At 40.8% G+C, this 17,514-nt stretch overlaps 1 protein-coding gene across 2 annotated transcripts in view; it reads right to left on the bottom strand.

The window, feature by feature from the left end:
- Positions 1–658: 658 nt before the first annotated feature.
- The window catches only part of SLC39A9 (solute carrier family 39 member 9), a 49,966-nt gene continuing 33,110 nt past the window's right edge, over positions 659–17,514 (bottom strand). For both annotated transcript variants that reach the window (XM_061429240.1, XM_061429241.1), the window contains 5 exons: positions 14,636–14,833; positions 8,133–8,201; positions 6,979–7,064; positions 6,344–6,478; positions 659–4,627 (listed from right to left, as the gene is read on the bottom strand). In XM_061429240.1, the coding sequence (XP_061285224.1) occupies positions 4,397–4,627; positions 6,344–6,478; positions 6,979–7,064; positions 8,133–8,201; positions 14,636–14,833 (719 nt within the window). In that variant the 3' untranslated portion in view covers positions 659–4,396. The remainder of the gene's footprint in view (positions 4,628–6,343; positions 6,479–6,978; positions 7,065–8,132; positions 8,202–14,635; positions 14,834–17,514) is intronic.

Genomic DNA, 17,514 nt, shown 5'->3' with positions numbered 1-17,514 from the left:
CCCATGGCCTATTTTCTTATTCATGAGGAGAGGTTTTCTGGAAACATGTTAACACTCTGGGTACAAACTTTGTAACTAGTAGCATATGCAATACACATACAAAGTCAGCACACAGTGGATTAGTAATAATGAAATCTAATGAATAAACAGATAAGTGATATATTTAAATGATACATGGCTATATATGGCCCTTATCAGTATATGTTAAAAAGCAAGCTTCAGTACTACAGAGGGAGAAAATATTTATCAAATTTATAATTTTCACTTCCATTTAAATGTTTCCAGGGTCCACTGTTAATAGTGTCTACATACTCACATTAGTAACTGCTCTTTGAAATGCATCCACTGTGACTGGGATCTACTGGCCTGCATCTCTTTTCTGGGATTAGATAGGTACCTTCATAAATAATATTTGGTGACAGCAAAGGCAAAGGAAAAAAAATGGTCAATAAGTTGCTATCTCTGGGGAAGATGGTATACTGAGTCCTTTATCTCCCTTCCACCTTTCTTTCTCTCCTTTCCTAAAGGAGGTTCATATAGATACATCTTTCCACTGCCCCTCAAATCATTTCATTACCTTTTCTGATGTTCAAATGTGGGTCCAGTCTGGTCACCAAATGGAAAAACTGCCGAGAGGATCAATAATGAGCCACTCACATATGGTATGCACTAATAAAAATTTAATATCATAAAACAAATCAGAAAACAGCAAAAACATCTTTTTTAACCATTCACAATTAAAGTGGAAAGAGACAAAAATTATAAGGCAGCCATCCGTGGAATGATTTCATGTTTACAAAGGATCCAGAAAAAGGGGACATTTAAAATCACCATTTAGGCTACCAAACCAGGGGGACTGCAGTGTTAGCCCATGAGATTTCTCACTTAGTAGAAGATGCTATGAGAAAACAGATCAAAGTCAACCTCCTTGTTAGGCTGAGCATATCTAGAAAATTCCTAATGCCTGTTGAGCCCTTTCATGCAAGTCATACATTTCCCTCAGGTCTTCTCAGGTGAATCTAGATGTCTCAGGTACAAAGGGGCTACATGACTGGTTTTAATTTCATAGCATCTCAAACAGTGCTCTTTGGGTAATGTGGACCATTCTGTGTTGAGCAAAAATCCTGTAATGCAAGGAGGGTACCCCTGTGGAACACTATTAGAGGGTTCTCACCTTGCCCTACAGCAGTTCTGGATAAATCTGGTCATTCTCAGTCTCCCATGGGGCTCAGGGGCCTCAAAGGCAGGAACATGCTTTGGGGGCTTGTGCTGTTGACATACACACAGTTCCCATGTTCAGTACCTGGCTACCACGTATCTGAGGGGCTGGCATGTCCTCCTAGTTCTAATCCTTGAAAAAGAGGAAAAACCAGGCAGTGACACTTAAAAGCAGGCCAGTAAAAAACACCATTACATTTTCTTCTTTCTACAAAGAACTGACCACTCAAAACAGCCACCTCTCTCATTTTTCTAATGATTCAAAATATAGGAACAGATTTGGCTGTTTTGAATAGGGAAATAAAAAGGTGAAGAGGGAAAGGGACAACACAGAGCCTCTGGTGGTGTTTCAACACTCTGCACTCCAGGGCAGAATTCACCTGAAGAACTGAAATCTGGCAACAGCGCGCACAGGAAAGCCATCATACCTGGAAGATGGCTGCTTTGGGGATATGGCAACTGACAAAAGCAATTCACTGGCGAACAAATGAAGGGAATGGATGAGTATAATTTTCACCTTAATTTGCCATTTAAGACAGCACTCAACATCTGAAGAGTCTATCCGTACCGAGGAAAGGGAGTCAAACTGTAATTAAGATTAACTTTGGTTATGAAGAAGGAAGGACAGTGCTTTTCATCATCAATTGCATCTCTTTGGTAGCCAATAATTCCATCTGCAATCACAGCAGCGACTGAAGTATTGCCAAGGTTTCCAAACGCGTGAGAGCATTAAGGCATCCACATCTAAGGAGGCAGTTTTCAACAAGAGGAAAATGGAGCTGAAATGTGCCCGTAAGTGACCATCAGTGTGGCCTCTCCTGGGACACTGCCCACATAAGTTCTCCCCCGCCCCCCACAAATGAAGGAGGCCCCTGCCACGCCGCTCAGTACCCTGCTGCCTGGAGATGCGTTAGAGCCCTGTAAGATTAGTATGGCTATTTCTGCCTGCTGACCAGGAGGGAAATGAGTGGTTCCTGGGGTAGCAGTTTTAAAATCTTGGACAGCCCACAGCTCTTGAGAGCTGATAGGCCTTGAAAGGTTTGCTTGTTAATGTGGGGTCCAGAGGGGACAACCAATTTGGAGGTTAGTTCTGCCCTTGCCAGAGTTCAAGGCCCTACCCGGCAAGATATTCTAGCCCAGCTTTTAAGTGTGATGGCAAGGCACTGCAGAAAGAGGCTTTGGCCAGCAGAACAAATTTCAGATCATTGCACAACAATATGATAGAAAAGTGCCACTATTCAAACCAGACCAGACACTAAAATGAGCTATTTATTTAACAAAGTACATTTCCAGGGAGAATCAAGGCAACCATGTCATTTTGAAGGACTGGGTGAAACCCCATGACTCTCTGAAGTCCCAGCTGTTAGCAGGAAAGTCACCTAGACTTTCCTGCTGCACCTTCTGTTGGTTTTTATGCTGTTCTCAACGGTTCCCAGCCACTATCCAAAACCAGATCCTGTTTATGCTACTTTGGTCTAGCCAGCAGAGGGCTCACAAGTTCTCTTTCCACAGCTGCTGACCCAGTGACACATCTAGGAAGAAATACAGAAATCCTGGGCATGCTGGTCTATGCATTATACAAAATGTTTCAAAAACTCCTAAATCCAACGCCCTGACAAAAATAGTCTTGGTTCCCACTTTATGAAATGTGTTTTGAAATGGTACAGAAAATCAAAATAAATTAACAATATAATATTATACACTTATTTGATAACACAAGGTTTACAGGGATTTTTGGCAAATATGGGCAAATTATCCTAGTTTGCTTACTATTTTTAATATCTCAATTGTTTAAATTACCAGAATATCAGTGATTGTATCATCTCACATACGAGGAAGTTGACATTTTAAGGGCTTAACAAAGCTGCAATTGACACAAAGGTAACTTCATTGAAAGGAACAGAGGACAGAAACAATATTATCTGTATCATCACAGTTCCAAGAAGAGGCTGTCCTGATGAGAACTTAACTCACACAAATATTAGCATCACCACCAGCAGTAAGCAGCAAATTGTAGGGAGGAAGGGCTAGAGGGAAAAGTTAGGAATAAAATACAGAAAAGATGAAGAGACAAAAGACATGATTTTAATAAGCTTTAAATCAACAGGCAAACACCTCCCATCTGTGATATATCTTGACTTTCTTCCCTGCTACAGGTGCTTGCGTGATGCTGACCTGGCAGTCCCGAAGGGGCACTGAGTATTTTGCCAGAGGGACTGCTGGTCTACCAAGATAAATACTTAAGAGACAAAAAAAGGACAAGTAGGTTTGGGAGATCTTTCTTCTAAAAAGGTTACTACAAAGATGTCAGTAACTGTTCAAATTCACTTAAAATTTAACACCCCTTAATTTCCAAAGATACTTTGGGATCTGACTGTTCTTAGAACAGTCAGAAGGGAAGCCTAGGTTGGTCTGAACCTACTAGAACTTGGCTCCTCTATACAAACGAGGACTTGAAAAGAAATGTTTTATAAAACGCGTCACCTCTTTAAAGCTAGTCCACCTCTGCTGCCCCACCTGATGGAAGGCAGGCTCTCTGTCAAGAGGCGCATGCTCAAGGGGGTGTTTCAGTCCCCCAGATGTCCCCACTTCACCGGATCTCTCAAGTGTAAAGTCGGTTTTCAATGTGTCTTGCCATCATTTTCTCGACTCTAGCCCCAGATGAACTACTTATCTTTAGCATCTAACACACTGGGCATCATGACCTTCATTCAAGGCAAGTGGCATAGATGCTAAAGCACCAGTCGTACACGGTGAGAACCATGTTAAAAAATCAATGGATACAGTGGCAGAGCCTCTAAACTAAGAGATTTAGCTTAATTACAGAATACTGTACTTTCATAATTATTTCATTATGAGTAGGAAGTTCTCCACTTTTCCTTAAAACTAAATTCCATCTTCCCTGAGAATAGGGTTAAGGGAAACACCAAAACTCAGAATGCCAAGGGCCCTTGAAAAGACAACACAACGGAATGTCTGTATCCTTCGCAGTGTGCTGTTTCTACTTGAAAGCTTTCCATTACTCCAGGTTTTCTTCTCACCTCCCTCTGGACTCTTTAGGAATACAGGTGGAGATGGGCAAGGCGAGACGAGAGGCTGAGGAAGTGAGTGTCTGTCATGTGCCGGCTGTTCTCACTGAATGGCGAACGGCCGTGGACCGAGGCTGGACCCTCACCAGTTAATGCTGATGTCCTATTGACAGAACGAGGGGGATGAGGCAACCCAGAACCAGGGCTGCCACCTCCAGGCGGCTGAGGCCTCTCCCTCCAGCGGGGTCGGGTTTATGGCTGTGCCCCATTCCGCCCACCTCAGGGAGGACATGAACTGTGGCCACATAAAGAAAGGTCCCGGCAGAGAAAAGCATGGCCACTCCAGTGGCATTGACCTCTGAAAGGGCTTCTTTACTGCTCTGTGAAGAGAGAGAGAGAGAGAAGAAAATTAAGTCAAGTAACATGCAGAGTCAGAAAGAATAATAATAAAAAAAGCACCCAATATTCATAACTGGTGTGATTTGGGAAGTGGGGACACCTTGAGATCAGAACAATTTTGTTATTTATGGGAAGCTTCCAAATAAGGGTTTAAGACTACCAGCCATGTGTGCATGCGTGCTCAGTCGCTTTAGTCACGTCCGACTCTTTGTGACGCTATGGACTGTAGCCTGCCAGGTTCCTCTGTCCATGGGTTTCTTCAGACAAGAATACTGGAATGGATTGCCATGCCCTCCTCCAGAGGAATCTTCCCAACCCAAGGACCGAACCTGCATCTCCTGAATTGCAGGCGGATTCTTTACCCACTGAGCCACTTGGGATTACTTTTACAAACAAACTTCAAGATTATTAAGATGGAATCAACAGCATTAATGCAGATATCAAATTTCATACATTCATTTGTTCTACCAATATTAACAAACCTCCCATATGCACCAGGCTCTGGGCCAGGGCCTGAGATACAGTGATAACTGAAATGTAGTACCTGCCCTCACAGAGCCTAGAAATATCTCAAAAGTTAATCTTTACACAATTAATTTCCATCTTTTTTTAAAATTAAAAATGTGGCCCTAGAGACTAAGACAAGTAACTGAAAATTTAAGAACATGCCATAAACGTAACCTGTAACTCTGTGCCTCCAAAATTATCATATCTTTTTGCCAAAAGTTCTAGAAACGTACATTGATCAGTGAAGTGATAAACAGGATAATATTTAAAAGGGAACTATGTATTATTACTCATTGACTAAAAGAAGATAGAGCTCTTCAGGTGAACAATGAGGTGTTAGCAATCCAGATCAGCTAAGCCTTGACTGACAGGAACTTAACCATTCTTTAACCATTTCATTTCTCATGTTCCTTTCAATGCAAGCTTTTCTATATCAAATACGAACTGAATAACACTCAAAAGAATCAGTGATCTTCAGAGAGTGTGGGGGAAAGCCCTAAGTTGCTTTGGTTCTAAGATTTTCCTCTGTCGCCTGCCAATTGATATTTAAGTAAAACGGGAAGGGTTGTTGGTAAGAACTGCAGCCCTAGTGGACAGAATAATAAGGCACGGGAAGGTCTAACTGGAGCAACAGAGTAGAATGCCTGGGGTCTGATGTGACAAACGACACACGCCACTTCAGGACTGGAGGTACGATCAGTGTAACAACGAAGACCTGGGGACTTGCTATGAGAGCCGGGAGCAGAAGAATCCGAGTCTGAGCTGAATACAGAGATCTCTGCTCATCCGCTACTGCTCTTAAAGCTGTGGCAAGCTTGTTACTCACACTTCCTGTGCTCACTGAAACATTACATCCATACTGTTGTGACTTATTACGTACCAGTTAAATATAACCAGCATGTCTGATGAGCTTTAAATTGGATTATTTTAAAGATCACGTATTTGTGCAAATATTTTTGGAACTGATGGGAAAGAAGTTTTTTAATTAAATGAATAAGAAAATGTTCTAAATTTATGCAGAGGATTGACTTAGAATTAAGATGTACACTTTGTACAGTACAGGCTTCTAAGTTGAATTTTCTTTTTAGCTTGAGGCAGTAATTTAATTGAAAACTCAACATAAGAGACCATAAGTTTTGGTAATCACAGGGAGTTCGACACTTGTCCGGGTAACCTTGAGTCAGACTCACCTTACTTAGTCCTAAGTAAGTCACCATGGACATGACTGGTGCTGCCAGTGCGAAGACGAGTAAGTGCTTTCTGATGCGATTCCGCTCGAGGCCCGCGTGCATTAAGAAGGAAACTAACCCAAAAGCAGCTGGTGCCTGGAAAAGAAAAACCATCCCTTATTAGTCTAGAAATCTGGATTGCTTCTACATGATGAAGTACATGTCATCTGACTAAATTCTTATCATACAAGAAAACCAAGTATAACCAACACTAAGTCTGGGCTCTGCCTTTTAAGAATTAATGTTCTAAGCTAGAAAATGTCCCATTTGTGTGTGTGTGAGTCTATGTGAAATAGTCAAGTATAAGAAAGGAAAAATATTTATGAACAAAAATTACCATGAAATACAGAAATCTGTAGAGGACTTAACAGTTTGTGTATATGCCATAAAAAAATAAAATCTCTTCAACTTACAAGTTTAAGAAAATGGTAGCAAAAGACCCAGTTTTAAACAGATTTATTAAATTCTCTAAGGTGAACAGCAGTTAAGAAAATAACCACAAAAACATTTGCATTCCAGAAAAACACAAAGACCAAAGAGAAAATTTTAATTACAGGTGCAGTCCATAACAAATCTTACACCAAAATTTTGCTTACCTTATGTAGCATTATTGCCACAAACACAATTAACTGGACACTAGTTTGTGAAGTAGAAGCTGCTGCTCCCAAAGCAACACCGTCAGCTGAATTTGGAAAAAATGAAACATAAAACACTATAAATAACAACTATAATAGTGTGGTGGGTGCGTGTGTGGGCTTCAGAGTTAGATAGAGCTGGACGAGGCTCTGAGAAGGTTACTTAAGCTTTCTGAACCTTAGCCTTCTCATTTCTAAAATGGGTTCAATAAAGTACATATTCTCAAGGTTTTCATGAGGTAACATGTGAGGAGCTTAGCACAGGTGCTATTTGATATTTAATATGCCAGTTATTGTTGCTATTGTTGAAAAAGTATGACATTCAAAAATCTACTGACTAATCAGTTAAACTGCAATAATAGAAAAACCAAGAAATTTCAAAGGAGGCATCTCTGCATCTTGCAGGTGAAAAAACAAAGACACCATGACTCGGCATAGATGATTTGTATGTAATGAGTAAGCACTGGCTGAATGGGTGAATTTTCTGTTAGAAAAGCGCATCACCATGAAGCCCAGGTAACAGGTCACCTTGCACGTGCTTCTGTCACTTACAGACCCCTACAGCTGGGACTGGCTGTGGTTATGGTTCAAAGGTGCTCCCAGTCAGCACGGCTGAGACTTCTGACGCCCTACAGCCCACCCCTGCCTCAACTGGCATTCCGGGTAGATAACAGGCACAGGGCTATTCAGTACAGAAGTGTGCGAGATGAGGTCCTAGGGAAAAGGTCAGCAAACCTCTCTTAAAGGGCCAGATAGGAAATATTTTAGCCTTTGTGAGCCATTTGGTCTCTTGCAACTACTCAACTCTACCATTGTTGTGTGAAAGTAGCCACAGATTATACGTAAACAAGTGGCCATGGCTGTATTCACTTATGGACACGGAGATTTGAATTTCATGTAATTTTCATGTGCCATGAATTATTCTTTTTCATCTGATAAGAAATATAAAAACCATCCTTAGCTTACAATCCCCTGACACTGCGTACACTGGGGTTCATACTTCTGTTGGAGGACTTCATTAAACAACCCCTTCTCCAAAAGGTCAGCCCAAGAGTATTTCCTGTGGATGGTACCTGTGTGACAGAAAAAGGGGTTCCCCTGCAATCTGAACCCACCTGCAGCATGGACGACCAGACCCAGCGTGGTGGTGATTTTGGAATTGCTGGGCCTTGCTGTTTCTGGATCTGAAGTAAAAAATAGGCAAGTCAGCCGTGAAGCAACGGGAAACAGAAGCTAGTAGGACATTCACCTGGAGGTGGAAGAATTCTTTGAAAGCTGTTTTAAGTAGACTATTATTATCTTCCTTACTATTGTCTTTTTCCTTTTGCTTCAAACACTTAGAAATTTCTCCTGTCCTGAAGAGATGGGCAGATGGGAACTCTTCATTTGACCCAGCCTTCCCTGAACGGGCAAGAGGTCACCCTAGCTGCCTCACACCCCTTGCCACTCCAGCTCTCCAAGGAGCCTGCTCTGCGGCCTCTGGCCACTTCTCTCTAGACCAGTCTCATTGTCATTGCCTCCCCCTGCCCCTTCCTCAGCCTCCTGCAACTTTATCTTTATTCCAACATCAAAACGTCTGTTACATTTGCCTTTCTCCATTTTACTGCCACCATCCTAACCTAAATTTTCATCAACCCAAACAATCCCTTCTCCAACCCCTAAACTAGCAGTAGATCTGGATGTCTCCTCTTACTCTCATCTCTCCCTAACCAAATTCATCTGACACATCCTTGTCAGAATCATCTTCCTAACTCACCACTCTTTTGAGGGGTCAGTTAACACATTAAGAATCTGCTACTTTTCAAATTCAATCCAAACTGCTCTATTAAGTAGGTTCTTGAGCTCTACATCAACTGATACATTGTATTTCTCACTGTCCAGTCCAGTTAAACCAATTTCTTAACACCCTGTCCAACGTTTTGCCATATTTGCCTTATCATCTGTACTTAGGCTCTCTTGTTCTCTCTCCACACCACACACAGACATTTCCTTTCCTGGAACCATTTAAGAGTATACTGCACTTTATACTACTCGTTAACTCTTTATCCTTAGATCCTTCAGTGTGTATTTCTAATGGGAAAGGATATTTTCTTACATAATCACAGTAAAGTTATCAAATTCAGTAAATACCACTGAGAGTTTTTTCTACTCGCTTGCATATTTCACTTATGTCAATTGCCCAAGAATGACTTTCAGAACATTCTTCCTTTCCCAAGAAGAATCCAGTCTAAGACTGCATGTTATACTTAGCTGTAACTATCTCTTTGCTGCTGCTGCTGCTAAGTCGCTTCAGTCGTGTCCGACTCTGTGCGACCCCATAGACGGCAGCCCACTAGGCTCCTCTGTCCCTGGGATTCTCCAGGCAAGAACACTGGAGTGGGTTGCCATTTCCTTCTCCAATGCATGAAAGTGAAAAGTGAAAGTGAAGTCGCTCAGTCATGCCCAACTCTTAGCGACCCCATGGACTGAAGCCTACCAGGCTCCTCTGTCCATGGGATTTTCCAGGCAAGAGTACTGGAGTGGGGTGCCATTGCCTTCTCCAACTATCTCTTTAGTCTCCTTTAATCTGAAACATTTTCTCTGCCTTTGACTTCTGTGACATTGATATCTCTGAAGACTACATTCCCCTCCCTGCACCTTTGTTTTTTAACAGAGTGGTCCTTACTTTTGGATCTGTCTGATGTGTCCTTAGAAAAAGCATTCTTGGATGGAATACTACATAGGTGACGCTTCTCAGACTATCACATCCAGACGCACAGGACGTACACCTGCTGCTCACTGGTGGTGTGAATTTTGGACTACATCTTGGACACTGTAAACGTTATCTTGTGGATACTATGGATTCTATTACATTCCTCCAAAGAATGTTGATTTCTTTTTTGCTTTGCTTTAAAGTAACTTGATTTGGCTCAAACTGCAAATTCTGTCTTCTGGGCAGCTGCCTAAGTCTCAGTTTAGTTCTTTCGTCCTTAGCGGACCTGCCTGGAGCCTGCCCAAGAAAGCATGGTTCAGGGCTTAGCCAGAGACTTGGCTACTTTATACACAGAATTTAGGGCTGACTTCCTCTGTCTGTCTCCTTCCTAAGATTCTCCTCTCACTCTGCAGTGACTGTAGTTACCTTGAACTCTGTCCTCTTTAGGCCAGAAAGACTCTTCTATCAGTTGGCTACCCCATAGGCACTGACTGCTAAAAGGAGAAACAGGAACTAAAAGCTGTAAAAATCAGTTCCCAGTGTAGACTCCCTTCCATAATTTGCCTCGTTCAGGTGATTCTCTAGTGTCTTCAGACAGTGGGTTTTCAAAACTCTGTCTAAAGTTTATAGTCACCTGCAGGGAGGTTGATCTAAAAGGAACTTTCTGTACACACTGAAGCAGAATACCAGTGACATTAATATTGATCATCTGATCAAGGTATTGTCTGATTTCTTCATTTAGTTATTTTTCCCCCTTTGCAACTAATAAGCAAATCAAAACATATCCCCTAGATCTAACATTTATTGACGATTCTGGCCTGAGCCAATTTTTACTAGAAAGGTTGCAAAAATGTCCAATTCCAACCGCTTTCATGTTTACCAGTATTTAGCGTTCTGCTGGAAGCAAATGTCCTCCCCTCTTTTATTTTTCTCTCGTGTGGATGTGGGCATTGACTCCCATTTTTTTTTTAATGGTTTATGCTTTATTGCTGTTCTTAATCATCTCAGAGGACAAACTGTCTGAGATCTGGCCAATGGAAGCCCCTTCAAGCTGGTTCCTATATCCTGTGACGATCCCATCTTTTTTCTTCATATATATTTTGAGCACTAGATATTTCAAGCTCATTTTATCCTTACCCTGCCTCATCCTAGAATCAGTCCTTTCTTTGAAGAGCCCTGATATGCTCATTGCCAGTGGGGTGTCTTAACTTCTAGGCCCTCTCTACATACACAGCTATGACTTACACCCATGTATATGTAAACACACATGTATATATGTACACATACACATGAAAGTTTTCGAAATCATGATTCCAATAGTCCCAGTTCCAATCCACCCCTGCAGGGGTTCTTTCTTGCTTTCCCTCATTCCCTGTTTGCATGTCCCTTCTTCCTCAGTGAGGATTCTGGTTTCACCAACAGCAGCACAGCTACTCATTTATTCAACCTTGTAACATATCTGAAATAGTTTCAGAATGCTTTTTTGCCCACACCATTAGAAAAGACAAAGCCTACTAAAAAGAGTTCAGTATTGTTTATACTTCTTGCCCAACTCTACCCACTACTAAAGGTATATCACCAAATAACTACATTCATGACTTACTTGAATTTATTCTTTTTAAATCCCTTTCAGTGTGATTGTGTTATTCATTTGATGTATAGTTCATCTGTTTCAGCTGGCTCCCCGACCCTTGTTGACTTCATTTTATATTTTGAATATGGAAAACATTAACATATTTCCAAAAGTTAAAAGTGTATCGAAAAGGCATGCCTAGGGAAGTGTCATGCCCTCTCTTAAAACCCTTCTACCCTATTCCACAACTGCCCTCACTCCTACAAGTAATCAACTTTGGTTTCTAGCTGATCCTTATGTTTCTTTTTTGTAAAGATAAGCAAATATATACATGTTTCCTTGTTTCTCCTTCTTTCTTACACAAATATATGACAGATGGTAATTTATTTTTTTTCCCCCTCACTTAACATATTTCCTGGAAATTTCTCCCTGTTGGTTGACAGAGATTGGATTCCTTATTTTATTTCATTGCTACAGAGAACTCAATTACACAGACACACAACACTTCACTCAGTCTGTGTGACTGGACACTGAAGTGGTTTTACAATGACAAACAATGCCGCATTGAGTACTGTGCACATGCATCTTCACACTGGAGCTGAATTATCAGAGCAGATTCCTAGAAGTGGGATTTCTGGCTTGAAAGGTAAACTCCCCTCCACAGGGACTGTACCACTAGGAACATCCACAGCAACAGATGAGAGTGCCTATATCATCACAGCTTTGCCAATAGAATAAATATATGTTTTCAAGGTTTTGAAATTGTGACTGTCTGACAGGTGAGAAATGGCATCTCAGTGGAACTCTGATTTGCATTCTTCTTATTTTAAATGCAGGGGACATCTTTTCATGTATTTAAAAACTATTTTTACATCTTTTCATAAACTATTTGTTCACGTCTTTTGCCAGCTTTTCCACAGTTTTTTTTTTTTTTTTTTTTTGTAGATCAAGGATTGTTAATCTGGGGTCTAATAGGAGAACACAGGGAGAATGATGCAGGGGGTGTTTGTGATCTTAAATTGAAAAAAAAGTGCACTTTTATTTTTACTAACCTTTAACTGAACTTTAGCATCTCCTTTTGTCATAAATATAGACAATAATCCACAAATAATATTAGCACTACCTTTACCAATAGAATTCAGATAATTTTATATTATTTTACAGTCATCCTAAGATACCTTCTTATTATCACTTTCACTCATCACTACTTTAAACTAAGGGCTTATAGAAGTACTGCTTACAGAATGCAGATGACACCACTCTTATGGCAGAAAGTGAGGAGGAACTAAAGAGTCTCTTGATGAAAGTCAAAGAGGAGAGTGAAAAAGCTGGCTTAAAACTCAACATTCAAAAAACTAAGATCATGGCATCTGGTCCCATCACTTCATGACAAATAGATGAGGAAACAATGAAAACCATGACAGACTTTATTTTCTTGGGCTCCAAAATCACTGCAGATGGTGACTGCAGCCATGAAATTAAAAGATGCTTGCTCCTTAGAAGAAAAGCTATGACAAACCTAAATAGCATATTAAAAAGCAGAGATGTTACTTTGCCAACAAAGGTCTGTGTAGTCAAAGCTATAATTTTTCCCGTAGTAATGTATGGTTGTCAGAGTTGGACTATAGAGAAGGCTGAGCATGGAAGAATTCATGCTTTTGAACTGTGAGAAGACTCTTGAGAGTCCCTTGGACTGCAAGGAGATCAAATCAGTCAATCCTAAAAGAAATCAGTCCTGAATATTCATTGGAAGGACTGATGCTGAAGCTGAAGCTCCAGTACTTTGGCCACCTTATGTGAAGAACTGACTCATTGGAAAAGTCCCTGAAGCTGGGAAAGATCGAAGGCAGGAGGAGGAGATGACAGAGGATAAGATGTTTGGATGGCATCACTGATCAAAGGACATGAGTTTGAGCAAGCTCCAGGAGTTGGTGATGGACAGGGAAGCCTGGTGTGCTGCAGTCCATGGGGTCACAAAAGAGTCAGACACGAATGAGCTACTGAACTCAACTTCGAAGTTCTGACACACTGCTTGATTCACAGTCTTCCTGTCTGTAAATGCTCACGTGATGGAGCTGCGTAGCTATGAGGCAACTCTGTACCTAACAGTCATTTAGCCACCAAACAGTAGAAGTTTGTGGACCAAGATATCTATGTTTTCTAGTAGTTTCTATCTGTAAAATTCTCTATTTGAAAAGAAATATCTATAGATTCTCATGTCTATTATAACCCTTTTAAATTTATTTGTATCACAATGGTATCAAAGGTGCATCATGGCTCAGAATCCTTTTTAATATAAACCATATCAAAGATGTTGATTTAACCAAAGATGAATTCATTGATCTCAAGACAAAAAAGTTACTATGACTGGAATTGATTTTAAAAGTCTTGGAGAATTCTAGTTGTCCTTGAAAGAAGTTTATCTTTCTAGGAAAGCAAGCTACAAATGTGTTTAAGTGTATCAGTAATAAAGTATCTTTGTGAATCAGGCTTTTATACACTGCTGCTGCTAAGTCACTTCAGTCAATGTCCGACTCTGTGCGACCCCATAGACGGCAGCCCACCAGGCTCCCCTGTCTCTGGGATTCTCCAGGCAAGAACACTGGAGTGGCTTGCCATTTCCTTCTCCAATGCATGAAAGTGAAAAGGGAAAGGGAAGTCGCTCAGTCATGTCTGACTCTTCGCGACCCCATGGACTGCAGCCCACCAGGCTCCTCTGTCCATGTAATAACCATCAAAACAAAAACCCAAATCAACTGGATGTTCAACTTGACAATCTGTTGCCTGTTAAAGCCCATCTCAGAATTTAATGTTCTTAGTCAAGCTATTCAACAATAGCTATTATACTAATGTCCTAAACAATTAAATTTAACTCTAACTTGCTTATAATTTAAATATATTATATCATTATTTAATACATTGATAAAGAAGACATCCTTTATCACAAACTTGTTTTTAATGTTTTAGTAACTATATTTCAATAAAATTGATTTTCTCTGTAGTCCTATGAACTATGTTTTATGCATTTAAAAACATTATTTATCCCAATGAAAGGTCCACAGGCTTTAGATTGCTTAAAGGCTCCACGGCAGAAAAAGGGTTAAGAACTTCTGCCCTAGACCTCCATCAAATGAAACAGCTTTAAGATAATTGGTAGTAACCCAATAAACACTCTCTTGTGCCACATGTCACAACCCACTAGCTTCCTCAAATGAACAACATGTTCACCAGAACCTAAGACAAGAGTTTTAGTACTAAATATGGCCATTGATACATACTGAATCATTCAATCATTTATGATCACCTAAAATGCAAATTTTTTGGACCTCCCAGAAAACCTTGGGGCCACTTACCGTCAGTAGAATGCACATGGGAGCTGCCAATCTGGTCCACCAACAACATGAAAACAAAGCCCAGTACGAGGGAAACGCCGATGTAGGCATGCAGCTGTGTGTGGTCATGGCTGTGCTCATGTTCATGGGCAACCGGTATTACCGCTACTTTGTCTGATGCAATCACGTTCTGTGTTTGACTCGCTTGGTGGTGCTTCCCTAGAGCAGAATGAACCATAAAGAGATAACATGTTTATTCCCTTAAAGCATCTTATGTAGAGGCTTCTGTTCTTTTGTACTTTGAGCTCTACAGATTTTCCTGCAAAGACATTCACTTCCTATATTGTAATCTAGCAAGTCATAAACTCCCTTAAAGTTCATCATGAAAAAATTCCCAAAGCTCTTCTGCTTTTGGCAGGCAGAGTTTTAAACTGCCTATTATTCTCAAAACCTAGGAACTGGAAGCAAATCACCATGCAAGAAAGCAGTCATTTTCCCAAGGGATATCATCTTCCAATCCCCCCTTCTGTCTATAGAGATTCACACCAGTCTCACCAGAAACCACGGAAAGATTTATTCTGATGAAAACAGGCAAATGAAGAATAATAACAATGAAAACAATTCATCTATTTTTGTACTTCAGTTCAGTTCAGTTGCCCAGTCATGTCCGACTCTGCGACCCCGTGAATCGCAGCACGCTAGGCCTCCCTGTCCATCACCAACTCCTGGAGTTCACCCAAACTCACGTCCATCGAGTCAGTGATGCCATCCAGCCATCTCATCCTCTATCATCCCCTTCTCCTCCTGCCCCCAATCCCTCCCAGCATCAGAGTCTTTTCCAATGAGTCCACTCTTAGGTTGATACAAAAATTGCAAATAAAGAGCAAACTGAGTATAAAACGCTTTAGCTTTAAAAAATATCAGGGGACAATCACCAGTTAGAAACCAACAGGGCAGAGCAGTTTAAACGAGACATTTCCTTCAGTATAAATTCAGTTCTAAAAATACAATTGTTGGGATACTCTGAATTACAGGAAATGACACCTGGCTAGGCAATATTAATACTACTAGTTTATATTCAAATATCTGACACGCAAAGCATGAACACTTCAAGAATTCTTATCTTTGTTGGTTTTATAAATACAGGCCAAAATACTAAACATATTTATCACTTATAATTAGATTAAGCATTTAACCTTTGACTAAAGAAATCACAGAAGCCTGCTGTAGTTTTTAGACCCTGCCTTAATTCTTTAAAGGAGAAGGCAATGGCACCCCATTCCAGTACTCTTGCCTGGAAAATCCCTTGGACAGAGGAGCCTGGTGGGCTGCAGTCCATGGGGTCCTGAAGAGTCAGACACGACTGAGCAACTTCACTTTCACTTTCATGCACTGGAGAAGGAAATGGCAAGCCACTCCAGTGTTCTTGCCTGGAGAATCCCAGGGACGGGGGAGACTGGTGGGCTGCCCGTCTATGGGGTCGCACAGAGTCGGACACGACTGAAGTGACTTGACTTAGCTTAGCTAATTCTTTAAAAGTCATTACTGAGAAGCACAAACCATCTTAAGATAACAAAAATACATTTTTCTAATTCTTTAAAGATTTTTTGTTTACATAGCTTTTTCTTTTAACCTTTTTAAAAAATGTAAAATATACATTACATAAAATTTACTTATCATTTTAACCATTTTTAATCATATGATTCTGTGGCTTTAAGTAGACACATTGTTCTACAACCATTATCCATCTCCAGAACTTTTTCATCTTCCCAAAGTAATTTTTTAGCCTTAAGATTTTTTTCTGAATAGTGATTTCATTGTTTGCTTTTTTTTAAAATTTGCTTTTAAATGTCTCAATCTTTTTTTAAAGCACACTTTATTGAGGTGTGTGAATTTATTTAATTCACAAATGTAAAAACTCTAGTTAAACTACCACCAAGTTCAAGTTTTGGAACAGTACTCAAAAATACCAGAACAGTTCTCCTGTGCTTCCCTGGAGTCAATATGTCAGTCCTGGTCCCAAGCAAGTGCTGAATGTGCTTTTTGTCCCCTGAGTTTTCCCTGTTCTAGGATTTCATATAAATGGAGTCCTGCAATATGTATTCTTTTGCATAAGGATTCTTTTGATCAGCAGTATATTTGGGATTTATCTGAGCTCTGCATGTATCTGTAGTTTGGTCCTCCTTTTTGCCGAATAATGCCCCACTGTACAGACACAGCACAACTTATTTACCCATTCAGCTACTGATGGACATTTAGGTAATTTCCAACACTGGTCCATTATAAAGTCGCTACGAGCATTCAGGTACAAGTCTTTCTCTTTTTTAAGAAATGTATTTGTATTATTTTTAGGCTGCGCTGGGTCTTCACTGCTGCAAGTGGGCCTTCTCTAGTAGCAGCAAGCAGGGGTCACTCTCTAGCTGTGGTGCAGGGGCTTCTCTTGTGGATCAAGGTACCCGGGCTTCAGTAGTTATGGTGCACGGGCTCTAGAGCGTGGGCTCAGGAGCTATGGCATACGGGCTTAGCTGCCCTGCAGCATGTGGCATCTTCCCAGACCAGGGATCAAACCCATGTCCCATGCATTGGCAGGTGGATGCTTAACCAATGGACCACCAGGGAAGTCCAGATAGAAATCTTTCTGTGGATGCAAATTTTCTCTTCCCTTGGGTAAATACCTAGGATCAGAACTTTTGGGTATATGTATGTTTATAAAAGAAAATGGGCTTCCCAGGTGGTGCTAGTGGTAAAGAGCCCACCTGCCAATGCAGGAGACATAAGAGACATGGGTTTGATCCCTGGTTCGGGAAGATCCCCTGGAGGAGGAAATGGCAGCCCATTCCAGTATTCTTTCCTGGAAAATTCCACGGACAGAGGAGCCTGGCAGGCTACAGTCCATAGGG

Source organism: Bos javanicus, chromosome 10, assembly GCF_032452875.1.
Source record: "Bos javanicus breed banteng chromosome 10, ARS-OSU_banteng_1.0, whole genome shotgun sequence".
Classification (NCBI taxonomy): domain Eukaryota; kingdom Metazoa; phylum Chordata; class Mammalia; order Artiodactyla; family Bovidae; genus Bos; species Bos javanicus.
This window is presented reverse-complemented; position numbering and strand designations above follow the sequence as displayed.